The sequence below is a fragment of the Leucopleurus acutus genome, assembly GCF_964270905.1.
Source record: "Leucopleurus acutus genome assembly, chromosome: 1".
In the NCBI taxonomy this organism is placed as follows: Eukaryota; Metazoa; Chordata; class Mammalia; order Artiodactyla; family Delphinidae; genus Leucopleurus; species Leucopleurus acutus.
In genome coordinates this window covers 32,663,914-32,691,654 of record NC_139142.1, presented here as the reverse complement: position 1 = coordinate 32,691,654, position 27,741 = coordinate 32,663,914, and the positions used below count along the sequence as shown (strand labels likewise).

Here is a 27,741-nt window from a genome sequence, read left to right as displayed (position 1 = left end):
CTGACGTTAGTGAGACACTGAAGCCCTCCTTCTGCTCCTATGGAGAGCACAGAGAATATTCTGAAGCATTACTTTGTTTTAGTTGGACAGTTTCCTCAGGACACTATCCTGGGGGTAGAATTATCCAGTCCAAGGGTAAGAACATTTCCATAGTTTTTGCTACATAAACGAACCAGATGCTAACCCAGGCTGCACCAATCCTCAAGGCCTTCAGAAAAGAGCGCAAGCATTTGTTCGACTAGAAACTTGCCCTGATCGGATTTTATTTTTACCTTTTTAAAGTTAAGTTGGACTGACTGGAAGAGTTCATCTTCTCTGGGCCTCCAGGTTCAGCGCTCTGGAGATCCTTTTTCTAAAATCTCACCCCCTCTATACCCATTCTTCTTGTAACCCTAGTCCACTCTGACAACAGCAGACCTGTTGTGGTTCCCTTGACGGCTTCCCTACCAGACTCAATGCCCTCCCATTTCTGAGGCCCCTGATCCACTTCTACGCCATGACCTCCACAGCGCCACATCTCCCCTGCAGAACTGCCACTAGGCAGAGAGGCTGCCAGAGGGTTTCTGGACCTAGAACCCCCGAGAGGACCCCTAGTGGTGTGGAGTCATTGGGGAATTGCCTGTTGAGCTCAGTCCTACAGGCCTTCTAGCTTCCTGCTGCTGGGACCCCTGTCTCAAGGGGGCAGTTTGAGCCCGTGCCAGCAGAACACACTGCTGCTGGCAGACCCTCAGGCTGAAACAATCCAGGGCCATAACTGAGGAGGCGTTCACACAGTCTAGGGCCAACCCAAACTCCTCTTGTCACGCTGTCTGGATGAAAGCTAGAACCCAGACAACAGCCCACAGTCAGGATTTGGCTCAACTGAGCGTACAGGACCAGAGGTCACTAAGGTGGGACAGGGAGAGGAGCCAGGCGAGGCAGGATACACAACACTGGAAAGCCCTCCCTCCACAGGAAACCAAACAACAGAGCGGGCAGGTCACTGCAGGACACAGATGTTTGTGCTCAGTGGCGAGGCGGGCCCTCAGCAGGCCCGGAGGGACTGGAGGGCAGGATGGGCCGCCTGCCTGATACAGACACCCCTCCGCACGCCCGGGATGAGAAAAGTGGCTTCCACCATTATCACTGCAATACTGCTTCAACACAGCCTTGCAGACAGTCGACGGGCCCACCTGCTCCAAAGCCAAAAACAATCACAGTCAGAGAAGCAAGAGGAGATTTGCTTTCCTTTCTTTCCTTTCCTCTATCCATATTCCCCCTCTGGGTCTGGGGTCCAAAAGAGATGCTTGGCTCACATCTTGGAGAGCTAGTGAATTTGCGGTCTAAGCCTAACAAAGGAGACGAAGCATCAGCAGGACGTCCCAGAGGAGGAGTGAACGGGAATGAAGGAGCTGAGTTTGTTTAGCTGAACTCCTGCCGTTCAGACTGAAGCAACAATATTCCCAGGTAATCCTTTGCAGAGGTCTCTGGTGTTACCTAAAAATTAAGGCGGGAGCTTGCAAGAAATGCAGATTCCTGGGCTCTGAGCCCAGTGTACTTGGTTCAGCTTCCGGTCTAGGAAGCTACAATTTTTACATGAACTCTAGGTGGTCCGTGGACCACCCTTTAAGGATTACAGCCTTGGAGTGAAACTCTCCACTTGGGTGGCAGAGGGTGGATGTGCCCTCGGGAACCAGGATGCCTACAGGGAAGCCGTGGTCACCTGGAGTCGGTGGTCATTTAATGAGGCGTAAGGAGGACGCCCTTAATTGCTACGTGCCTCCGCTCCTCACAGCAAAGAAACCTCTCCTTCACAGAGCAAAAGCACAAGTCACCGCCTCCTCAGGAGTCCCTCTCTCCCTCCAGTTACCCGTGAACTGTAATTGGACCCGCCTTGACAGTTCATGTGGTTTCCTGGGTGGGGAGAGGCAAAGAGGGTAGAGTGTCTAACAAACGAGACAGAATTAATCAATCCCAGCCTTCCCACATGGCCGCAAGCTGGAGCGCCTTACAAGGCTCCAAAAGGGAGCTCTTTACCCAAACAACCAGAACAGTAGCTGAGACATTCTGATGGCTTCCCCCTTCAGGGCCCCCAAGGAAATGTCCCAACACGCAGATTCTCTGTGGTGAATCCCATGGTTCCAAAGTTCTGATCATCCACAGCCCCCGGACCTTGGAAAACTGTCCCCAACTGTGTCAGATGGGCTGGCCATAGGACAGACAGCACTAGGGACATCAAGCCTCCTCTAGGTGCACCTCCTAGGGCCCTGAGAGTCCCACACGTGGGTAACTCTAAGATGCCATCATTTAAGCATCGCTTCTTCCTCCCCCAAGAGACATCTATGAGCCTCCAGCTACGGTCCCTGCCCAAATCCCACCCAACTCAAGGGGACGGCCAGAGTTGTAGGGAAAAGGAAGCTTCTGTGCACCACCTCCTCCATACTGAAGATAACACAACCATCCAGGTGTGTCCTACTGTACACCCAGCACCAGGCACCCCCCGTATAATCACCCCTTTTGGCATTTGAAGCCACCTAAGAAATCATCAGTCAGCTCTTAGAGCTCTTAGGGACTGAGGCCTCCGTCCCTTCTTGAAGTCAAGTCATATCATGAACAGACCTTCTTCGTCCTCTCACTCCAGCATCTGGGAAATTCAGAGCGGATGCGTAACTGCTCGGGTGACAGAAGTATCACTGTGGGTTGGAGGTGTCAGCAAGCCTCAGCCCAGCACCGGCACCCTAACCAAGAGTTCAGCAAGGGCCCATCCAGATCAGGAAGTGGTCTCCCCTGCCTGGAGGCCTCCTCTTGAAGACAAGCGGTAGAGGAGAGGGTCACCTGGACCACGGGATGCTCGGTTCAGAGAAGTGAGAACCAGCACAGAGATGACAGGCGTAGGTTCTCACTTACGACTCGTCCTACTTCCCTTCAATTTCACCGAACACCCTGGCTCTTCTGACAAGCCTCACAGACAGACAGGAACTTGGGGAATGCGGTCAGGAGCCAGGGCTGGGCAGAATTTTCTCAGACACAGATTCTTCTTTTTTTTTTTTTTTTTTTGCCTGCGCTGGGTCTTCATCGCTGCACGCGGGCTTTCTCTAGTTGTGGCGATCGGGGGCTACTCTTGCTGTGGGGCACGGGCTTTAGGGGTACTGGCTTCAGTAGTTGTGGCTCGCAGACTCTAGCGCCCAGGCTCAGTACTTGTGGCGCAGGGGCTTAGCTGCTCCACGGCATGTGGGGTCTTCCCGGAGCAGGGCCAGAAGCCATGTCCCTTGCACTGGCAGGCAGATGCTTAACCACTACGCTACCAGGGAAGCCCTCGATTCTACTTCTTGACCGCCTGTCCCACCAGCACTCATCAGCTGCACCCCCGGCCCTTAGATCTCACCTGGTATGTGGTAGCTACTGAGCAATCTGCTAAGTTGCCACCAGGTGATAATATTTCACACTTTCCATCCAAATATCTAAACCCTGAGCTTCCAAGCCAACTTCTTATGTATCTAGCACCAGATGAAATGTTATGAAGGTCTTTAGAACCTTAGAAATGTAAGTCCACAGCCAGACAGGCCAATGGCTGAAAAGATATTTTGGGTCAGAGGAAAATCAGGCACCTCCCCTGCCAGGTAGGGGCACCTAGGGACAACCATTAAAGGAGGGACTGTCCCAGCTCAAACTCCTGCCTGACGAGAGGCAACCGGTTCACCACAGCACACCATCAGAAGACACACCTCCATGCTCTCAGGTGGTAGAGCTTCAGGCAACCCTTATTTTCTTCTTTGTATTTTGCTGTATTTTCCAAATCTGTCACCATAAAAATTACTTTCCTTTTTAATTAGTTTTAAAAAAATAGGTTGAGTGTGCAATCTATAAAAATTTTAAATCGCTATGTTGTACACCTGAAACTAATATAATATTGTAAATCAACTGTACTTCAATAAAAAATAGGTTGTGTGTTGCTGGTGACACACTATGCTAGTCTGCCTTTTATTTTTTTTTAATTTTTATTAGTCTGCCTTGTAAAGGCAACTGATTAATATGTAAAAGGACGTATAGAAACGATCATCTCCTTTGACTGATTAACTCAGCTCGTAGATATTATCCTAAAATGCAGGAAAATGTCCACATGAAAGGAATATTTATAGAGGAATTATCTATGAGAGCTCAAAACTGGAAACCATGGGGCTTCCCTGGTGGTGCAGTGGTTAAGAATCCTCCTGCCAATGCAGGGGACATGGGTTTGAGCCCTGGACCGGGAAGATCCCACATGCCATGGCACAACTAAGCCCATGCGCCACAACTACTGAGCCTGCGCTCTGGAGCCCGTGCTCTGCAACAAGAGAAGCCACTGCAGTGAGAAGCCCATGCACAGCAATGAAGACCCAACACAGCCAAAAATAAATAATTAATTAATTTTTTTTAAAAAAAAAACTGGAAACCATGAAAATGTCCAATAATGGGAGAATTAAGAGGAGAAGTATGGCTGAGGAGTGGGGCAGCCAGTAGAGGTCCACGCCCAGGCCCAGGCCCAGCCCCGACTGGACGGCCTCGTCCCTCCTCTGTGGCAAAGAGCCTGGGGCCAGGAGCACCTTGTTGAGATGCACAGCAGACCCCCAAGTGCTTCCAGAGGACAGCTCTGGCCTTGACAGTTTTCCTGTGAAGAGGTGATATAGGCCAAACTCTCATTTTCCTAAGGAAATAGCAGCTTTGGCCCCCATGTGCCAGCACTGAAAGCAAAAGTTCTCATCTCAGTAAAGGCCTCAGAAAACCTCTGAACACAGGAGTCCACACAGACCATCCTCCGGCTCCTGTCAGACAACTGCATGTAAGTCTCCAGGAAACGCTGACAAGCATCTCCAAGGACTGGGGCCTCGCTCAGGCTGCACCTCCAGAAACAGGAGAATAAGATTTCATTCTCCAGCTCCCCACAGAAATGCCTTCACACCAATGTGATTTAACATCATGCCTTTGGCTCTACTGGGGTTGATTTAAGAACCAATATACAAAAAAGGTCTCTATGTTCCATGAAACTAACACTGATGGCATCATCCACCACACTGCTCTCCTAAAATGGAAGAGCCCTGGGTGTTCAGTGCTTACACAGAGAGGCAAAGCGTCTCTTTCCAATGAACTGGTACACTTCCCTTTACTAGGAAATAACAGATGTGAATTCTAATTTCTTGTTTTGTTTTGGCTGCCGGGAAGCTCAAAACTAGGGTCAGTGCTGACTTACAAAAACAAACCTTTTCTTTTTTTTAATATTCATTTATTTAGCCGCATCGGGTCTTAGCTGCGGCGCGCAGGCTCTAGAGCGCATAGGCTTGGTTGCCCCATGGCATGTGGGATCTTAGTTCCCCGACCAGGGATCAAACCTGCGTTCCCTGCATTGGAAGGCGGATTCTTAACCACTGGACCACCGGGCAAGTCCCAAGACAAACCTCTTCTAACACTATTTTCTCAATTAGCTCACCCCACCACCATCACCCTGACAAAGCTCTGGGTCGTCTAACTTCAATTTAAAACTCTGTTTTACATGAGCCTTTTAACGTGTCTCCTCAAACGTTTTTTGGAAAGAGACAGGAAAATACAAATAAATATTTATTCATGAAAAAATCCCTACACTTTCTCCAGGGAAGGAACATAAAGGCTATGAGGCTATATAAGAAAAAACATCTTTGATAAAATGCCAAGTGGGGAAATATAAAAGCAAACTAAATTGTAGGTCCACTGTGATTACCACTATCAAAATAATACAAGCATGAGGATAAAAAAAAATAGGTTTTTGAAAATATCAGTAGTTGTGTTTAGGTGAAAGGGTTAAAACTTAAAACGGTCATTTCCTCAAACCTCCAAAGTTGTTCATCTTCTCAAAAGGAAACAGAGGCCCATGTTGGTGAAACAAGTAGCCAAGCCAGAAACTAGAAAAGCAGAGTTCCCCCGGCCTGTCCAATGTCATCCCCAGTCTGCCACACCAGGAGGGAGACAACAGGTTAGGGCCCTCATCTGGCTCCTTAGGGACTGGAACCCAGGGGATGATGGTCTACATTTCATAGGGTCTCGAGGAAGATGCCTGGTGCCCTGAAATCACAGTTGTTTGAGGTTCTGGCCATCCCCTGGCAGTCAGTGGACATGCTCTGCGCACTCCCTCACAAGAGCAACAAATCGCACACGTGGTGGGTGGGGAGGAAGGAGATGAGCCACAACCCCGGACCTCCAAATACCTAGGACTTGATTGGCAAACTAGTGACCCCTCAGCCTTCCAGTGTCAGATCAAATGCCACTCCCTCCCGGAAGTTTTCCTCATCCACCCTCAGAAACCAGCCCACACCTGACCAATGCACATTCATGAACAGTCTGAACTTCTTCAAAGCCCTCAGCACACCTGAAATCACAGTATCCATCCAGCCTACGGGACTGCAGGCCCCAGGCCCAGCACAGGTGTAGCTGTTGCCCCATCGATGTGAGCTGAGTGGCCTGCCGATAGCATAGTTCAGCCCTGCTGAGCGCCATGGTTTGGCCAACTGGACTAGAGGCTTCCTCCTGCCTCTACCGGAGGCTCCCCAGGGCCACCAGAATGGCGGGTGGCTTCCTCTACTGCCCCCATCTCGTCTCTAATGACAACAGCCCACATCAGGCAGAGGAGTATCAGTGGTCCGACGAGGGGCAGAGGTAGGGTCTGCCACTCAACTTCTTGCCCAGCCCTGGATAGCACGCAGGACTTCGGAACAGGCTGACTCATCACCTTGCAGGTGGAGTGAGCTCATTCCCTTCCAGGGCATCCCTGGAACTGGAAACCCACAGCAGAGATGGTTCCTATGGCAACAGGCCAGCACCTCCTCCACGGCTGCCTTCCTTGGAGCGCCATCCGCCTGTGCCCACGGGTCACTTAACCCACTCTCCCCCAGCTTATATTCTCAGAACCCAGAATGAGGAGGGTCCTTGAAGGCCCAGCGCCCCCCCTCCCTCCACGTCCCTCCCATCTCATTTCTCTTTGGGTTAGTTGAATACCTCAACTACAAGGTTTTTTACATTTTGTTTTGTCTTTTTGTTTTTGGGCTGCACCGCACGGCTTGCAGGATCTTAGCTCCTTGACCAGGGACTGAACCCAGGCCCTTGGCAATGAAAGCGCAGAGTCCTAATCACTGGACCACCAGGGAATTCCCCCATTGCCGTTTCAATCTCTCAGGTCTACCTAAACACATTTAAGACCAGGAAACTCCCAACCTAACAGTCCATTCCTTCTTTGGAAAGCCTGACTATTAGAAATTCTGAGCTAGACTCCATTTCCACTCAACCTCCCCCAAGGCCTGCTTCTCCGAGCCCTTGGGGCCCCTGAACATAGCAAGTCCAGCACAGCCACTCTTCCAGCCTGGAGCTTCTCTCAACCAGGTTCCTTCAAATATTCCTCTGCCGCAGTTCCCACCCTTCCCCAGACTCCACAGGGGATTATGTTGGTCTCTAATCCTCTCAGTGTGCAGTGTGCAGTTCAGACAGGCCCAGAGCCTGCTACTGCCCCACAGTCCAACTCCCCCTGTACTCACTGTCACCCACCCTCGGGCCTCTTCCTCTCCGCCCCTCCCCTCACCTCCTTCACACTCATCCCCAGCCCCTCCCTTCCCAGAACTTGACACTCACTGTCTCAAGCCTTTGGTCACACAGGGCCTGGCCTGCCTGGCCCACTGTTTGCCACCACCCCCTTGCCTGACTCACTCTTACATACTCCAGATTTAAATGTTAGCTCACATTATCACCTCCTCCAGGAGGTCTTACACCAGTCTCCTCCAAGGTGGCCTGGGGCCTTCCTTGGGCTCCCTTCACTATACGGGCTGTGACATCTTTGAACATGACAGGGAAATGCTAGTTCATGGGTCTCTCCCCCAATGGCCTCTTCAGAGGCAGACATCCTGCATCATCTGGCCCTAATCTGAAAAGAGTGAGTGCTTAGTATTTCTTAAATCTGGGTGGCAAGCGCCTGGGTATTGGTTTTACTATTCTGTACTTTTTAAACATTTGAATGTTTAAAAGAGATCCACAATAAATGGGAACTGAGTGGATGAACTATCGTTGGCTGCAGTGCCTTTAGCCACAGGTACATGTTTGAGCATCTCATGGATCTGCTGAACTCATCCTTCAGAAACTTTCCTCCCACCCTGGGGCTGGAGCCCAATGCCACCTGGTCCAGTTATCAAGTGCAGTCAGGTCAAACCTTCAAATAAGCACCTGCAGCGTACCTGGCACAGCGGCGTCACAAGGGCACCATTTCGTCTCCATTTGTCCCTTCCCACTTGAGAAGGTCTTAGCAGTTCATCCTAGCGTGCTAATCTCACCGTAAAGTATCCCAGATGGCTACATACAACAGGTTCCGCTGCTAATGGTTGAAGCCGGGTAATGGGTATATGGGGATTCATTATACTACTCGCTACTCCTGTGCTTGAATCTTCCATAATAAGGGTTTTTTTTTTAATTCATTCGTTCATGCAACTAACATTCCTTAAGTGCCTACCACATGCCAGGCATCACGGATAAAGAGAAATAAGAAACAACCCCTGCCCCCCACTTGTGTGAACTGATAACTTTATTAAATTCTAAATTATTTGCTATCTTATCCCTCCCTGGGAGTTAAACACCTAATGTCACTTATGACAGGAAGACAGGGGAGACCTCCCCAAAGGAACAAATAGCTAATGAGGGGCTGCTAGGCCCCGTGTGTCCTGGGTTTTTCTTCCCAGGCTTGCCGACTCCATCTGCACTTGAAGTCTCCCCATACACAGCGCTCCCCCCATTCAGTACGTGGCTGCAGGAGCCCCAGGGTGGGCCTCAAGGCTGCTGCCCATCTTACACCCCCATAGGAGCCCATGCCAAGATCCCTGCAACTTGGGCTTCCCTGACGGCGCAATGGTTGAGAGTCCGCCTGCCGATGCGGGGGACGTGAGTTCATGCCCCGGTCCGGGAGGATCCCACATGCCGCGGAGCGTCTAGGCCCGTGAGCCATGGCCGCTAAGCCTGCGCGTCCGGAGCCTGTGCTCCGCAACAGGAGAGGCCACAACAGTGAGAGGCCCGCGTACTGTTAAAAAAAAAAAAAAAAAAAAAAAAAAATCCCTGCAACTTAAAGGCAACTTCCTCTCAAAGGGCAGGATGCAAATGCCCTACATTCTATCATTGCAACTTTTCCTAGAGCCCACTCAGTATCCGGTGCTACGCCAGCTTTGGGGATAGAAATAAAAGCCATAAGGAGGTCCCTGACCTCCAAGGAATCATGCGTGGTCTTACTGACTGGAAATCCTTGGATTCAAATCCTAGTTCTGCCCCTGGCTAGCCGTAGGGCCTTGGGTGAATAACTAAACCTCTCTGGGCCTCAGTTTTCCAATCTGTAAAATGGGGATACTAATGCCCACCTCACAGGGTTGTTGTGAGGAATATATGGGTTAGTATACGGAAAGTCCTTGTCCCAGTGCTTACATGTAAAAAGTTAAGGACCGTGCCAGGCACACAGCATTAGAAGAGTCAGTGCATACAGCTCTTACAGTATTATTATTATTTATTATTATTATTCACCAGGCTCCCATAGCCCCTATTAACAGGTCCCGATGACAATGGGCACTGAAACTCTCTGAGAAGAAGGACTCACAGAACAAGGCCAGACACAAAGGACAGGCTCTGACTGGCTTCTGGCTGCCCTTACACCATGTAGTCTCTTGAATGAGCTTTTCCGAGCAATGCCCCAGCCACAGCTTAGTGAGTAAGAGGCGCCCACAAGCCTGTAAATGCTTTCCATCTGCCCGCTTCTCTCAGGAGGCCAGCAAGGCGCCTTCATCAGGGAGATACCCCAGCCCACCTGGACCCAGGACGCTAGAGCCGGGCTGGGAAGTGTTCTGCTGTTGTTTGGGGGGGATTCCGTTCAGCGGCCACCTTCTGCTCACACTGGGCTATAGCAGATGTGGGCACTTTGGCCCACAGACCTGGGCATTAACCTCAATCTGCCGTATACTAGCCTCAGCACATTCTCTGAGTTGGCGGGGTTTTGATTCCCTCACCTGCAAATAGGGCTGATACCTCCTACCTTGTTGTGGGGAGGAAATATGATCGAGGATGAGAAACAGCCAGTACAGGAGCTGCAACAAAGACGGGGAAACACAAGCGCGGCTATTTCAGAGGGTGGTTGCCTGGAGCACCTCTACGGACACAGGAGCAGCCCAACCCTGACACAGCCAAGAAGGTGCCCCGCTCTGGGGCAGCCAGTGAAGGCAACCAGCGCCCTGCGCCCCACAGGAAGGCAAAGACAGCCACCCCCACCCCCCCAGCGGTGAGGCCTGGCCAAGCCTCACCTCCCAAGGCCATCCTCAGGGGTGGCCAGTGTCTGGGGTGCCACTGTGGGGCAGGAGGGAAAGAGAACAGACAAGGAGAAGAAAGGAGGAGGGCAATGGAGTATGGAGGGGACATAAAAAGCCCCCATCTGGCCCTGAGCCCCCCCAGCCACCTGTACTGCTTGACACAGTGCTGGGACCTGCAGCGTCGGGGACCAGAGAGACGGCCACTTCCTGGTTCCTCAGGAATGCGCAGGAATGTGTGTGTCAGGAGAGAGGTATTTGGGGCCCAGGGAGGGTGGAGACCCAGCTCCTTCTCTGGCGAGGGGCTTCCCTTCTCCAGTCAGGGCTGACTTGCCGTCAGGCAGCTTGTCCTGGCAGATAGGAGACAGCCAGGGCGCTGGGTAGGAGTGCAGGCTCTGGCCCAGCAGCCCTGGGTTCACAGGCCAGAGCCCGGGAGTTGGTGGCTTGGGGCAAATTATTTAATCGCGATAATGCTCAAGCGCTTCTGTAAAGTGAAGATGAAAATGTATGAGGACCTAGATTTTATGGGGTGGTTATGATGATTCATGATTCATTGATGTAATACGTGTAACGGGCTTAGCACAGGGCTGGGCATGCAGTACTAAGTGTTAATATCAGGACCAGGACCACTAGTGCCACCAGCACCACCAGCACCTGTCCCTCTGACTCCTTTCTTGCTCCCCTCCTTAACGGCAAAATCAGAAGCCAGTGCCAGGAACATCTGAGTGTAAGGGCAGCCATGCACAGGGCCCACCCGTCTGTCCATCACCCCCTCAGCCTGGCAGAGCACAGCTGCCAAGCATGTGTGAAATTCACCTGAACTTGACCACCCACACACCAGCCAGAACTCCAGCAGCTCCATCTGCCTTCAGAGCAGAGGCTCACCCCGCCTATCTGTCAGCAGGTGTTCTGGAGCCCACCGGCAAGGATGACTTCAGAAGATGATTTATATGTACCCAGAATAAATTCTTTACTAAAACCAGCCCCACAAGGAATGAACTCCTGGCAGTGTGTCCTTGGACAAGTCAGATCACCACTATGGACCTCAGTCTCTTCATCTAATGGAGGGAAGGTCAGGTAACAGTATAGGTCCCTTCTGGTCAGGCATTCCATGAATTGATTTCTTCAAACTGCTACAAGGGAAAGGATAGAGCCAGGTTCTGGGAGTAAACAAAGTGAAAAACAAGGCCGCCCATTGACACCAGTCCCTTGGGCAGATACCCTTGCTCCAGCAGGAGTTTCTCCTACCCCCTGAACCCACAGGCAGGCCGCCTCTCTCACACCAGGCAGTGGGTCAGCCAAGCCTACACAAAGGACTGATTATGAACCATCCACCTTGCAGTGGGCAGAGATGCTCTCCCCATCCCTCCAGAGCCACCCCCAGTATCCCCACCCCCAGACCACACCTGGAGCATCCAGGCTACAAGGCAAAGCTAAGGGGCCCATCGCCAACCCAAACAGGGCTCCCCACTCTCCCCTCCCCAGGCACCTGGCTTTCCACTCGGCCACACCCCAAGCAGGCATTTCCGGAGTAAGAGGGTCCATGCAGGGCCCAAGACACAGAGCATTGTGGGTCCATAAGGGAAGCTCATTCACCTGGCCCCGCCCATGCCCTCCCTAGAGGGTGGGGACAAATTACTGAAAGCTGAGAACATATAAGACTCGGAAAGATAAGAGACTGTGTATTAGCAGGTTATCTTCAGGGCCAGACTGGGAAGCCCAGGGATCAACCTCAAGGTCACCTCAAGAAGTGCTAGACTCTGCTGAGTAATCCCCCCAGAGAGGACGAGCACACAGAATAGTGGCACCGACCCAGACCCCGGAGATCATCTCCATGCGATAATCCAAGACGCTGGAGATCATCTCCATGCGACAATCCAAGCAAGACATTTACAGCAGAGCACCACCGGCATCCTAGAACCCAGCCCCCTCATTCTGTAGGTATGATCGGGTGTGACTTACCAGCATCGTACAGTAGCCACAGGAAGCCCTAAGAGGAGACCTCAGGTCTCCCAAGGCCTCGGTACATCACGTACAACCGTGCTCCCTGTTCCAGGAAAGAGGGCAGCGTCCTCCCAAGCAGCTCTCTGGCCTAACGGTGCAAAAAAAGGGACAGTCTCTCCATACCTATTCCTCTCCTAGATGCCACCCACCAAGGTCCCCACTGAGAGGGAGCACAAGGCGGGTGGACCAAGGCCTTGCTGAACCCCATATCCTGGTGAGCTGGAGAGCCCAGGGTTCTGTCTGCTTCCACACCCCCAGGAGGTCGAGCCCAAGGACAGCAGGCTGCTGATGTCCAATAATTGAGAGAACCCTTGGCTCTGGGCCTGGAAGGAGAAGGAAAACTGAGGCCCAGATTTTACTTCCTTTGAGGCCCACAAACCCACACAACAGGACCGGAAACTCCCTAAGAATTTCTGAAGCACAGGCCTCGGCCAGATGCGATAGGGCAGGGAGTGGAGGGATGCGTCAGCAAGGCCAGCTCCTCGGGAGGGGAATCCGAAGGGGGCCGCTGGCCGAAAGAGGAAGAAAGGCAGCCGAACCACCTAACAGGGAGCCGGAGCCCTGCGCTGGTTCCCGCCTCCCCGCAATAGGACACCCGGGGAGGGGGTGCCAAGCAGCAATGTGGCAGTCTCAGACCCCATCCCCAGCAAAAGGCCGCTTCCCCAGCTCGGGCCTCCTCTTGACCCCAGGGCACACTTCTGAGTCCTGGGAGCCAGCCCTGCTCTGCGCCCTGCTTCAGCCCCATCACTGGAGTGACCCTTGGTGACGTGGGAGGTCATCACACCCAGCACCTCGGCATCTGCAGACATCTCCTGCTGGACTGTGGCTACCGCACCCCCTTGAAATGTACCCACCGTCACCGTCCATCCAGTATTTGGTGAGTACCTACTATGTGCCAGCAGGAGGCCCCTGAAGAGTCACCCTTTCTTGGGGTGCAGAAGCACATCTCCCTCCCCAAGCCTGGGCCTCCCAGAGAAAGACATGGTTTTTATTTTGGGGGAAGGGAGAGGAGACGCTAGGTAGAAATTATCAGCAAAGTCACAGTCTGGTTCAAGACCTCTACAGTAGATTGCAAAAACAGCCCCAATTCTTCACCCCTGCCTATATCTACCCCCTCTGCCAGTAACTTTAGAGTGTCATCTCACTTGTTAAAAATGCAAATTCTCAGGCCCCACCCCAGCCCCACTGAATGACCAACACTGAGGATGGGGCCCTGCGACCTCCAGGTGATTCTGATTAACATTCAAGTTTGAGAGCCACTGCTCTACTCCACAAACCACCCCTATCCTTCCAGGCTTCAAGGCTCTGCGATGAGGTGCCATGAGTGTCTGGATCCCAGCGGCACAGCCTTCAGGAGCCCCAAGTAATGGACCCCTTACTAGGAGGCCCCAGGAGACCCCACAAACCCACCTTCACTCACCCAAGGAGTCCCAAGTCAGTCACAGATGAATGACATCCCCTGAGAACCCTCCAAATGTCCTCAGAGCCAAGAGTTTCACAACAGGGCCCTACGCAAGTGCGGTGAGGGCTGCCAGCACGGCTGTCCTTTCCAGCTCTCTCCAGCCCATCCTCTGCCTAGGCGCTAAGTGAGCAATGCAAGGGCTGAGTGGCTGAGAGCCACGGGATTAGGAAGAAAGGGCCGGAGCCAGGAAACCAAGCGGGGACAGGGAGACATAACTGGAATCCCACTGGCTGCCCCTGGGATCCAGGCAAGACGTGCTCAGCCACGGCTTCCCACCTCCCGCCTCTTCCAAAACTCTATGTGCAGAGAACAACTAACTTCCAAATGTTGCAAGAAGCCACTGTGAGACATACAACACACATTCATCTAGAAGCATTCCCAAATTCACAGTCGCTTTCTGTCATTGCATATGTGCTTCATCAAGGAACAATAAAAGCAGAAGGGCTCTCTCCTGGGAGGAGAAAAGAATGGCAATGTGGTGGGAGTCCCTAAGAACCTGACTCTCGAGCCCTAGGAAGAGGGCAGCAGACAAGGGTACAAGTGCCCCAGGGGACGAGAACCAGGTGTCAAAAGCACACGTGGGAGGAAAGAAAATAAGAAACAGACTGACTGCTCCTGCCCTCCCTCACCAAATACCAGTGAGTCTTTGAACTCCGATGGGGCCGGGAGCTGCAGGTGAACACAAAGAGCCACCCACAGAGGCAAGAAGCCCAGCTTCCGGTCCCACCTGCCACCTGTAAGCGGCTGTGTGACCCGTGCAAATCCCCCAAGTCCTCCAGCCCCTCCGGGCGTCAGCCGTCTCATCCACGCCAGAGGGGTCGGAGCTCCTGTCATGTGGGGTGCGGGACAAATGAGAGCAGAAAGGGAGGTGTGCATGGCGACACGTTGTGCGTGACACCATCTGTCACACAGACAACTACACAGGCGAGAAGTGTACAAACAGATGTTTAGGAATGAAAACACCAAACTGGATAGCGGTCAATTCCACTGAGGGACAGGAATGGGACTGGGGAGAAAAGCACCGTGACCTCAAATCTGGAATGTTCATCGTCTTTGTGAACTGGCCTCAGAGCAGAAAATGTAGAAATCACGGCTGTAACCACCTGAGCCTTTGCAGTCCTTTCTAAATTTCCTTACCCCCAGCCAAATCATCTCACAGGTGTTGTGAGGATGAAACGAATTAATATCTGTGAGACACTCAGAAACGTGCCTGGCCCATAGCACAGCACCAGCTAGCCTCATGCTTGGGGGAGGGGTAGATGGTCCGCTGTATATAATTCCAGACATACTCCCTGGGCCACAAGGTGGGCCTAAGCTGGCTTTGTCCTGAACCAGAAGCTTCCATGGAAAGAGACTGGGGGCAGGTCCCCTAGCCAGGCACCCCTGGGCCCCAATGTGGCCTCACTGCCTGCACCAAGCAGCCCATTAAGGGGGTTCCAGACAGGCCCAGAGAAGTGAAACCCCAATGTGGAATTCCTTAATTTTTTAAAAAGCTGATTATATACAATGAACCTCAATTTACCACTGCATAACTTAGCAAAAAAAAAAAAAAAATATATATATATATATATATATATATATATATATATATATATATATATATATAGGTAGCTTTCTTTGGGGCTAGAGTTTGGGGCGTCCTCAGGACTTCATGCATGCAAAGATACCTCCAAACAGCCCCGGCCAGCACAGCATCCAGGAGGAAGGGCAGGAAACCAGGGGTCTGGCCCCCACTTCCCTCACCTCCTCCATCTCCCAGCTCCCGGGGCCAAGTCTGGAAAAGCACTTTGGGTTCCTGGAAAGAAAGGCCTTTCCGAAGTATCGGGAACTCTCCTGGAAAGTGTCATTATATATTATCTGGAGGATGTGTATGGTGTTTGAAAGGGGGCCACTCCCCTGCCAAAGTCAAGGCAGGGGCCAAAAACAACAGCAGGGCTTCCCAGAGCCAGACACACACACACACACGAACACACACACACACACGTGTGCCTGCATTCACGCTGCCACGCACATCCTCGCTCACTCACAGTACTAGAGGTCAAAACAGACACGGGACCTCAAAGCCACTGGCCCTGTCCCCACCAGACCCTCCCACTGGGGGAGGAAGTAGTGATCCCATTTCCTGGTCTTGGGACTTAGAAGAATTAAAAGCCCCACTTCTCTCTCCATCCTCAAACCACAGGCTGTGACATGTGCACATTTCCACATGGGACATGAGGAGAAAGAGTCTGACAGTAACAAGTCCCTTCCCACCCACGTGCAGGACCTGCCACCCCTCTTCCAAGATGGAAAGCCAAGTTCCATTAGGAGACCTGCCTGAAGGGGGCCACCCACCTCACCGCTCCCTCCCCTCGTGTCATTTCACCTACAGATGATTTGAAAATAGAGCCCAGCACTGCTCCATCGGTTATAATCAGCTTTGCCGATGGCTTTTAAAAAATAAAATTTCAGGGCTTCCCTGGTGGCGCAGGGGTTGAGTCCGCCTGCCAATGCAGGGGACACGGGTTCGTGCCCCGGTCCGGGAAGATCCCACGTGCCGCAGAGCGGCTGGGCCCGTGAGCCATGGCCGCTGAGCCTGCGCATCCGGAGCCTGTGCTCCGCAACGGGAGAGGCCACGACAGTGAGAGGCCCACGTACCGCAAAAAAAATAAAAAAATTAAATTTCAGGCCCATAAAAAACGCTCCCCTGTAAGCCCTGGCCTCCAATCACAGGCCTGCGACCTCGCTCCACAGCACCAAGCACCACGGAACAGTAAACACAAGGTAGAGGAGGCGCCCTTCCCTTCCCCACCCCCATCACTTTTCTGCCCTCAGCTGAACCATTCAGGGCCTTTGATTTAGACCCTTAGCTGCAAGGTTCAGAGGGAAGAGGGGGCAGGAAGGGCACTGTCCTCCCCCAGGGCTGTCCTCTGGCCTGGCCCGCGGCGCTGAAAGCCAAAACTGCTTACCCCAGCCTAAGCCCCCAGACCTTCCCTCATCAGCTTTCTGAAGAGCCTCAAAGCTCAAACCAGAACCTCCACCTTTGTGTTTCACAAGCACAGGCTTCTCAAACCAAAATAAACACTGAGCCTCAGCTACCTGGTTCAAAGGGTGCTAGGTTCCCCTGGCGACCAAACAAAGGGGCCGGCAGGAGCAGGTGAACCTGAAGGAACCCAAGCAGCAGAGGAGGGGACGTGGTTGAATTTCATAGCGGGGGAGCCAGTCCCCAAAGCTGGGAGCAGCTCCAGGAGAGGCCACCGGGGACCTGAGTCCATTCCTGACAGCTACTCCTACTGAAAAGTGGGGAGAAATACAACTAGAATCCTCCACTACCTTTCCAACCGAGAAAGGGAATTTCGGAAAGGCCCGCACCCACCCCTTTAGCCTCACAGACCCTCAAAGACCTGGACTCAGAACCAACTCTACCCCATTCAGGTTGCGAGAGGTGAAAGCACTCCCCCTTTCTGAGCCTCACTTGCTCTGTCTATAAAATGGGGATAAGGCCTCACAAGTCTATTCATCGTGATGAATGGAGAGAAAAACCATATGTGAAAGCGTAAATGTTAAAAATCACGAACCATCTGATGAGTACTTGGTTATATTCCATCTTGACTTGTTCCTTATTTCATTTATATCAGCCATGTATCAATTAAAACGTAACCTCCAAAATAACAAAGGGTGAGTCTGTACTTATGGTTAAGGGTAGAGTTCCAAGGTCAACCGGCCAGGGTTCATTCATAACCTGGCTTCTTACCTGGTCAATCTTGGGCAAGTTACTTAACCTCTCTGAGCCTCAATCTCCTTATCTGTAGTAACAAGGGAAATAAAGGTACCTTTCTCACAGGGGTTTTTGACAGATTGAGATAATCCAAACCACGCAACCTTCAATCCATGTGAACTATCCGTCTTTTTACTTATTTGGGGAACCAAGACTTTCTTAATAAATGCTACTGGCTGGTTGTTGGATATAAAACAGACAGCTCTCCTTTCCAGCCTTCCTTCTCTCATCTTCTCTTCCCTTCCCTGAAGGTGGATAGTGTTTACATTACCTCCCACATCCTGGGCATGTGAAATGCTTTAAACCAAAAGGAAAGGTTTGTTTTAAGCACCGAGGGCACCAGCACCTTCATTCCCAGCCCCTCTCACTGTGAGCCTTCTGGTGTGAGCCTGTTATTTTATATCTCTAAGCTCAGGATCTTCATCTATCAAGTGTGATCATCCCACATGCCTTACAAGGCTGTTGTGAATGTTAAATGAGACCGCAGAGAACACATCCACCACAGAGGCCATGTGCGAGAGGGGTTTCTCTACATCCCCCTCCCTGACACTGTGGGTGACAAGCCTGGAGAGGACCCCACAACCTCTCAGTGAAGAGTGGATCCCAGCCCAGAAGTTGCCCGCTGTATCCAAGGACCAAGCAGGCGGTTTCCAGGGTAACCGCATCCTCTGCAACTACTCCCGATTTCTATCCTCAGCTGCCTTTTATTCTCCTCCCGCCTCTATAGTGGGCTAAGTCACCTGTTCCCATTATTGCTAGGCAACCTCTGAGAATGGGCAGCTGCCTCCTGGGGTAGGACCCTGGCCCTGCCCTCCCCTCTTCATGCCTCAGGCCCTGGGGAAAGCTGCCCCACTTGGACCCCCCCCCCCGTTAACCCTGGGGATGGCACAAGGTGAGAAGCAATCCCAGGCCAACAAGGCAGGTGCCATGGGACTCGGCCTTGGAGAAATGAGGAAGGTCACCCGTCCTCCCCCCAGCCCAGCCTTCTGTTCGCCTGTTCTTATCGGTGATCTGTTCTTAAGCAGTTTCCAAGAAAAAGGCCACATGATGCTTTTTATGAAAGCCACTCTTGATTATTTTACTCTTCTCTTCTCCCACTCACTCACCATGAGCTTGTATCCCTGACCTTAGCGTGGGCTCCCAAGTGAGAGGAGGAGGGAGGGGTAAGGATGGAGAGAGCTTACCTCTAGGAGGTGGGATGACAGGCAACTGTCATTCTCTTCTTATATTAGCATTTTCTGAGGGTTTTTAAAAATTGAGATATAATTCTTATACCATCAAAGTCACCCATCTAAAGCCTACAGTTCAGCGGGTTTTAGTATATTCACAAGGCTGTGCAACCACCACTGCTATCTAATTCCAGAACGTTTTCATCACTGGGTTTTGTTTTGTATATGTTTGGCTTTGGTTAAATTGTTCCTGGATTCGTAAGCATTTGCTTTATAAGCAGGAGAGCACAGTTTGAGCAGGCAAACCGGGAACCACACTGCCCGGCTACGGACCCCTGCTCCACCTCTCACTCGCTGTAGGACCTTGGAAAAGTCATGCGTCTGCTCCAAGGCGGTTCCGTCATCTGTAAAACAGGGTAACAGTATCCCCCTCGCAGGATTAGATGTGTTAATGCACGTAGACATCTTAGCATAGGGCCGGATACTTAGCACGTGCTCCAAAAGGGTGAGCCACTGTGATCATTATGAGAAAAAGAACTTCTTCAACTTAAAAAAAAAAAGAAAAAAAATCCAGTCCTGTTCCTGGCTCTGCTCTCGGGCTGCCGGGACGGCCACTTACTGCTCATTTGTCTGGGAGGGGCTGGAGCTGAACGAAGGCCTTGCACCATTTGGGGCGGCTGAACAGGGCTCGAGGCGGGGGCAGGTGGGGGTCGTGAGTGCTGCCTGCGCGGCTTTGAGGCCAAAGTGTCACTACCCGGGACTCACTGCCCTGCACGGCAAGATCCTGCAGGTAATCCCCAGCCAGGACGTGATGGGGGGTGAAGGAAGAACTGGAAAGACAATCAGGAGAGTGCCTGACCAGCCCTCTCCCTGCCGTTACCCTCCACCCGCTGAGGTGGGAGGATTCTCGGCCCGATACTCGGCCTGAGAACCAGCGAGCAATCTTGGCCATGTGTTAAGAGGAAGGTGGGCTCCCATCGTGGCTCTGGGTCTCCTGTGCCCGCCACTCCCCAGGTGCCTGGCGTCGCCACTTTGGGCAATTAGAACTTAGCAGGACCCTGCCTTGGCCGATGGAGACAGCACCCGGGGCTGAATCCCGAGTCCCAGCAGGGTGACCCTGTCTGACCAGGACTAAGGAACCAGGCTACGGGGGCTCCTCTGCCTGCCGCCTCTTAGCCGAGACTCCTCTGGGGAGGTCCAGACTGCACTGGGCTTCCAGCACCCCAGGTGAGTAACTCAGCCCAGCTCCTGCGGCCCTTCCTGCAGCGATGTGGGCCCACTGACCACACTCCGAGGGGATAAAAGCAAGGCCCTGGGAAGGCTCCCTGACACCACGGCCCTGGGCCGCATGCACACCAGGTCCCAGGAGAACCTTGGGCGGGTCGCACACGGGGGCAGCTCAGGTGGCGTTGGTCCCAACTAACACCACACCTGCGCAGAGGTGTGGGGCTCCAGAGCCCAACCTGTGAGCCGTACATCTCTCAGAGCCTGGCCTCTCGGGAAGGCGACAGGTCAGCTCCGGGAGGGGCCCAGAGAATGGGGGGAGGAGGAGGACAAGGACGGAAAACAACGGCAGGGTGTTCCCGGCCTGCAGGAGGCCCCACAGGACGACTCACTGCTGCCCGGGCTCCTTCCAGCCATCTCCCTCTCCCCTAGCACACACACATACACAGACACACACACAGACACACACACAACCTAACTGCCAGGGAAAGGGGAGGATTCCCAGCAAGACCTTTCCTGTCACCTCAGGCAGCAGTGGCGGCTCCTGCTCTACAGTGGCCAATGCCACGCCCCCGGCCGTGACTGGCGTGGCCTGCTGGGATTTTCTGTCTTTCTGGTTCCCTCTGCACCTAAACTGTCATTTCCACAGCCCCACATGGGTGGAGCATCTGATACCTAACAGGGGTTCGATCAGCGCTCACTGATTGACTCCACAGGAGAAATGGTCCATGTTCTCACACTGTGAAGGGGCTAGAAGGTAAGGAGCAGAGACACGGCTCTTCCCTAGGGACACACAGTAGCAGGTCTGTGGCTGGGTCCTGTCTCAGGCCGCCCTACCCTGGCAGGGCAGGAGGCACCAGGTCTCATGTGACAAGTCCTCCAGCCAGGTTTGTGGTTTGTGGCCACTGGCCAGGCGCCCAGCCCCAGGCCTTCCTCGAGAAGCTGGAAAAAGGAGGCCCAAATCCCAACCACAAATCCCAAACGACAGGACGCCCATTTGGTTTGACCTCCTCACACGGAAGGTCCCAGAGGTGAGGGCCTCTCGCAGCCCCGTCCCACTGAGCACAGCCTTGGCAGCCTTCCTCAAGAAGTCAGACTTCAGGAAATGAGTTTCCTCCTTTTCCCTTTGAAAAGGCTGGATCCTACAAGCCCATCTCGAGTGACCAGCAGGCCCTCAACGTCTCATCATTCCTCAGAACTGGAAAGTCTGGTTTCCCCTGTGCTCCGGGCACTTTCACATCTATCTGTCCAGGGCAGGGAAGGTGGCAGCCTCCACCCACAGCCCTGATGCTCTAGGCCTCGTCCATCTCTCCTATCTCTCTTTCGGGCTCTGTCAATCACTTCACCAACGAGTGGGGCACCTGTGCTCAGCGCACCCATGTGGGACAGGTTTCAGAGAGGAAGCAGCTGTAACCGGTCCTGGAGCAAAGCAGGGCTGGGTAAGCAGCTGGGGGTGTGGGCCGGACCCAAAGAACGGCCTCAGCTAATTATCAGAGGGGGCTGAAGACATTCTAGAATTGTCTCTTTTAGAGGAAATCCATTCTCTGAGGTCATTTTACCTGTATTACAACCAGCTGACAAAGTTTTTAAGCACTTCAGCATTCATCTCTTCATCCTGGATACCCAGGGAAGTAGGGGAAGGGTAGGCAAGGGATTCTATACCATTCTATAGGTAAAGGTACTGAGCAACCAGAGAGGTCAGGTGACACTGAATGAGCCAGAGCTGACTTCGGGGTCAAAGGTCAAGGACAACACAACTCCCACACCCTTCTGGTCAACCTGGTCTCCTTCTGAAATGGGTTTATATACTACATCTGATCTCAGAGCATCATGGGTAAAGGCCATAGCAAATCTGGTTCCTCAAAATAGTTAATGTTTATTGAGCACTCACTATATGCTAGGTGCTATGCTAAATTCCCTACATACATTACTTGGTTTAAACCTCTATGCAGCTATTTCAAGTGGGAACAACTATTATCCCCATTGCCCCCTTGGCATCAAGAGGCACAGAGCAGGTAAGTGATTGACCCAGGATCACACCACTAGTCAGTGGAGGGGCCAAGACTTGAACCCAGTGTGCCCAAGAGCATGTCCACCTGCAGAGCTTGGAGCCGGGGTCCAGCCCCAGGATGGGGTGTTTTATCTGGAATGTAAAGCATTTCATCCCAATCTCCACCCCCCGGCCCGGAGTTGGGAGCCACGCATGATGCCATTTATCCAATTGTTCGCATCATTTCTGGACCATGTACAACAGGCCTGACTCTCTGCCAGGCAGAGCACAGGACAGGCTGGGTCCCTGCTCCCATGGACACTGGCACGGGAGTGAAGCAGGAAGGAGTGGAGAACACTGGGGCTATGAGGATGGAGACGATGGCCAATTCTCTCCTCTTATCTCCACCAGGCATCACTCTGGCTTTAGAAGTCCTAACCTCCTGCCTTCAGGGTAAGCAGACGTCCCACTCCTCCCCAGGTAAACCCACCCACTTTGCAGTCCTCCATCTTGATCGGTGGCCTTGGTAGCTCCTGGGATGATGGTCTCACAGTCCAGAAGCAAGTGTAAACAAAGTGACCTCTCTTCCTGCCACATCCCCTGACAACCTGGCTTGACGTGGGTACAGAATCAGCATCTGGGCCTATTTACAACCACCTTCTTTCACCTGCCAGGGCCGCCTCTCTGTTTGAACTTCCATCAGCTCAACAAATATTATTTAAGGTCCTACATGTTAAAAAAAAAAAAAAAAACAGGGGTTGGCACCTGTGGGAATACACATTAAACCAGAGCCTCTAGGATTTACGAGGGAAGAGAGAGAATAAAACTGAACAGCAGGGGGACTTCCCTGGTGACGCAGTGGTTAAGAATCCGCCTGCCAACGCAAGGGACCACGGGTTCGAGCCCTGGTCTGGGAAGATCCCACATGCCACAGAGCAACTAAGCCCGTACGCCACAACTACTGAGCCTGCACTCTAAAGCCCGCGAGCCACAACTACTGAAGCCCACGCACCTAGAGCCTGTGCTCCGCAACAAGAGAAGCCACTGCAATGAGAAGCCCGCGCACAGCGACAGAGTAGCCCCCGCTCGCCGCAACTAGAGAAAGCCCGCGCATAGCAGCAAAGACCCAACACAGCCAAAATTAAAAGTTAATTAATTAATTTAAAAAAATTGAACAGGAAGCTGCCATTTTACATATTCTCTGCTGTCAGCCCAGCAGGGGGGTATTAGCTCCTTTTTATAAATAAGAAATTAGAGGCTGAGAGAGGTTCAGTTAACTTGCCCAGGGCCACAAGCCTAAAAGTGTAAAGCCAGGATGCTACTCAAAATCTATGCCCTCTCCAGCCCACCTGACCCCGGGCACGCATGCGAGTGCGCACACAAGGACGTGGGTGAGATCCACATGAGGGAATAAAGTGGGGACTATGGTCATCCCCCCAAAATGGGCATTCAAACCTGGGGCCCCTAGAAAAGGTGACTTTGGCGCTCAGCCTCCAAGATCAGAAAGACTGTGAACGCCGGTAAACTTCCCCAATCCACTGCACTTTGTGTCTGGAGGCAGGGAGTCCCGCATGATGAACTCTGCACTGAAACATTCTTTGAAGGGACAAGCCGTGGCCAACCTGAGGCAGGTTCTTGAGTCATGCCTGCTGCCTGCACGAACTTCTACCTACATCTGCATCAGCCTTACCATTTCCCCATGAAGTCATTTAATCTGATGCCTGTTAAGAGCCCCGAGGGGTGGGCAGGGCAGGCGCACGGCCAGAGGAGGAAATAGAATGGAAGGGCCACAAGGACAGGGACCTCACCTGTCTAGTTCACTGCTCTACCCTCAGCACCTGGAACTGGGCCTGGCCCAGAGTAGGTGCTCCAAAAGTATGTGCTGAAGTTTCTACTAACAGCTCAGAGAAGTGAAAATGACTTGCCCGAAGTCTCACACATAGCACGGATTGTACCAGGGCTAAAAACAGGGCCTTCAGCCTCCCACCCAGTGGCCTTTGTATCCCACGGCACCGTGTCTTCCTCCTCCCCGCCCTCACCCCCAGACTCACTCTCCGGCCTGCATCTGGAATGGTCGGCCTCTGTCCACTCGTTAACTCTGGTCCCACTCAACCCTCACCTCCCATGGTCAGCAGGGAGGGTGTCAAAAGCACCAAGTTACTTTAAGTCTGATCCTCCACTTGTTGCACCACTTTATATCCCCACCAGCCCTCTGAGAACTAGGGGAAATGTGCAGAAACTGAGAGGTAATAATTAATGGCAGGAAAAAAACAAACCCACCAAAGCAGGTGTTGGCTCCTCTTGGTCCGAGATCTTTGCAGGGTTGGATGCCAGACCCAGCTTTCCGGCCTCTCTCACCAACAAGGAACAAGTGAGGGGAAGCTGCCTGCCCAGAACACGGCGGCATCCCAGCCCCACCATGCACCCGTCAGGACGCTGGGCTGGTTACTTCCCCCTCTGCCCCTTATTTCTTCATCCTCACGTGTGCCCAGCTCACAGAGCTGTAGGCAGTAACAATTGAAACAATATATATGATTAGAAGAGTGCCTGGCACACATCAGCCAATGCCAGCTCTTGGAACTGTTGAGTTTGTCCCTAGATAACCAACTTTCCCAGGTGACCCTGTTCCCACCTGGCTGCCCAAAAGCCTGGTGCACACCCACTACCACCCAGGTCAGGGTTTTTGAGTGAGTGTGTGTGTGTGTGTGTGTGTGTGGAGAGAAAGAGACTTATATAATTTTTCTCCCCAACTACTTTTAATATATTCATTCATTCATTTGATAATAATGAGTACTGTGTGCAGGTCCAGTGCCCGGTGCGTAGTCCCACAGTCCTTAAAAGGACCTAATTCCTAATTCTTGGGCAGTCCTGTCACTCCTGCCCCACCAGGCACACAGTAGGTGTTAGGCAAACAGGAATTTTTCCTCTTCTACTGCGCATGGAAGATCCCAAGATATCCACCACATCGTAATCCCTAATTCCACCCCTCACGTCCAATTTAAAATCTATTCTCAAGAAAGCTGCACCTTGGGGGAAAAAAAAAAGAGCCCCACCCTTTCCCGCATAGGAATCTCCAAATCACTCCCTTCTCGATTTCACCAACAGCCCAACTAACCCAGGAGATAAACCGGGTGAGGGAGGACTCACCTCTCCCCCAGCTCTCCCAGAGGGGCCGACAGGAAGAGGGGGAGGGGTGTTTAAGCAACTGCCACATGGCAAAGAAGTCAGCTCGAAGCCCGGGAACCCTCGGATGCGGCCACAGAGGGATGAGTCCAGGAGAAGCCAAGACCCTGGAGCTCAGGTCGCCCGGCTTCGGGAAGCCCTTTGTGCGCGTGTTTTAAATTACCTCTTCTTGTCTGATGAAGTGAGTAAAAGGGCGCCGTTTCAGGGCTTAGGATTCCTGAGTGAGCTAATACAGGATGCCTCTGGCTGAAAAAAAACTTCAGTCGGCTCCCTAAACTCCCCCCCCTTTTAAGTTTAAAAAAGGGAATGAATGTTACCATTTTTGGACATGAGCTTTCTCCCTCAAGCCCAGCCCTAACCGCACTATCCAGAGGGACGCGCCATCCTGTCCCCCCCCATTCCCTGATCAGCAGAGGGGTGGAGGTGGGGGGCTGGGGGGGTAAGGAGGGACCGGATGGGAGCGGGGGAGGGGGAGGGGGTGTTCAGGGTACGTGGCCGCCTGGGGCAAGAGCTCACCGCGCAGGCAGGAAACAGGGACTGGGCTGGGGCGCTCTCTCCCCCACAACAAGAGTGGGTTGTGAACTCTTCCTGCCACCGGCCACTGTGCCCGGGTCGCATCGCCAGCTCCGAGCCCAGCGCCGGTGGCGGAGCGCGCCTTCGCACGCGGCGCCTGGGACGCGCCTCGCTGGCTAAGCATGGAGCCCCAGTGACTGACCCCAAATATCCCCGGAGACAATGCCTTGCCCTAGAGCCCCTCGACTCAGATCAAGTTGCCCAAATTCGCGATCTCCCGGGAATGAGCGGGGGTCGGAGAGGCAGGACGCAGACGCAAGTCCATCTCCGCTCGCAGCTACCAACCACTGAGTTAAGCAATAAAATGGTTTGCCGTCCTGACCCCGCCCCCCCCAGGGCCCGCTGGGGAGCTCGCGCTTGCCCCCGGGTTCTCTCGGCCCCAACCCCATTCTGGCAGGTCCACCTCCAGGCAGACCCAGAGGAGGCTGCCAATCCCGCCGGCGCCCGCTTCCCCCTCGGCCTGCGGGCAGGGGCTGGGAGGACCCGTGCGGCATGTCCCCTCCAGGTACCAAGGCGACCCAGGAAGCGCGCTGCCACCGCACGCCATACGGAAAGGCGGTCAAGGGGCGGGGAAGGGAAGGGAAGGGAAAATCGATCCGGAGCTAACAGCCACCGAGCCGGGGACTCAGCCCCAGCCTCCCGAGCACCGCCCCTGCGCCTTGCCCTCCCGGGGCTGGTGCGATTGTATAGCCGGGTGGCCTGCATAGCCCGCCCCAACGCGACCTGCCCGCCGGCGGCCCCACCTCCCCGCGCTTGGCCTCGGCGTTCGCGGGCTCTGGGACCCGGGCGCTCCCCCTTCCGCCCCGCGCCTGTAACCCAACACCCCTCCTAGCTGCGGCCGCGCATCCCCCGCCCCCGCTCGTGCGCGCCTGGAACCGGTTCGCAGCCGGGAGCCCAGAGCCCTGCGGGCGGAGTGGCCCGGGGCTGGGGGCTGCGGTGCGCTGGGGCGGTTGCTGACCTTTCTCTGCTGCTTCTCCCAGGCTGGGTCCAGGAGCAGGTCTCGATCCCAGTCCTCCTCGGGCTGCATGTAGTCATTGGTTTGCTGGGAATCATAATGGTCCATGATGGTGAGCGCGTGCTAGGGGCTGGATTTCTTCCTCCACCTTCTCTCCCGGCGGCGGCTGCTGCGGCTTGCTGCCCCGGCGTGGGGAGGGAGTCGGGGATGGGCTGAGCTGGGCTGGGCTGGCGGGGCCGGGCTAGCTCCCCTGCGCCCGGTTCCGCCGCGGCGCTGCTCGCGAAGGCGGCTGCTCGGGGCGGCGGCGGCGGCGGCGGCGGCGGCGGCGGGTCGAGCTCGCTGACTGCCTGCCTCAGGCGGCCGCTCAGACCTAATCCCCACGCACACTGAGCTAGGCGGACACACTGGCGCTGCGGGAGCAGAGGCGGGCGGGGGCGAGGGGAAGGGGCAGAGCCCTCCCGAGGTTCTCCATTGGCCAGGCCGAGTTGCCCAAACTTCCCCCCATCGCCTCTCATTGGGAATTCCTGGCATCCGTCAGCCGGGCCGCGGCGCATATAGGTGGACTGGGCGGCCCCCTCCGGGCGCGCACGCCCCCGCCCACTCCCCGGGTTCCCATTCCCCCGCGGCTCATGTGACACCAGCTTAAGCTGAACGGGACCGAAGCCGGGGGACGCCTCCCCGAGCTCGGGGACCGAGCGGGCGCGCGCTCGGAAGCCCCAGGAGCCGCCGGGGGATTGGACACTCTCCCCGCCGACACGAAGGCCCCGAACTCCGGCGCGCCGGCGTCCTGTGATCCCGCGCGCGCTCCAAACCCCAGAGTGCCAGGAGCTGGAGGACAGATGCTAGGAAACCCGAAAAGCATTCCATTTTCTCTTTCCCAGGGTCCGGAGAGGTCGGCACCCAAGGAAGGGGGGCGGGAAGTGCCGGAATGGAAAGGAATTTCCTGGGAATTTCCTGATTCTGCCGCCCCGCCCCGCCCTGCGCGACCCCGCAGACCCCTGCCCTCCCGGAGCCAGGTTTCTTGCCAGCCAACTGCGCTCAGAGGCCACACAGCTTTCCCGCCTCGCCGCGGGGTCCTTTGCCGCCCGCCCTGGGGCTCAGGGGCTATGTCGCTCAGCTTTCC

General features: G+C 53.9%; 1 protein-coding gene across 2 annotated transcripts in view; it reads right to left on the bottom strand.

Moving 5' to 3' along the window:
• The window catches only part of ACTN1 (actinin alpha 1), a 96,595-nt gene extending 69,677 nt beyond the window's left edge, over positions 1–26,918 (bottom strand). For both annotated transcript variants that reach the window (XM_082849182.1, XM_082849181.1), the window contains exon 1: positions 26,622–26,918. In XM_082849182.1, coding sequence (XP_082705308.1) covers positions 26,622–26,726 — 105 coding nt within the window. In that variant the 5' untranslated portion in view covers positions 26,727–26,918. The remainder of the gene's footprint in view (positions 1–26,621) is intronic.
• Positions 26,919–27,741: the final 823 nt, after the last annotated feature.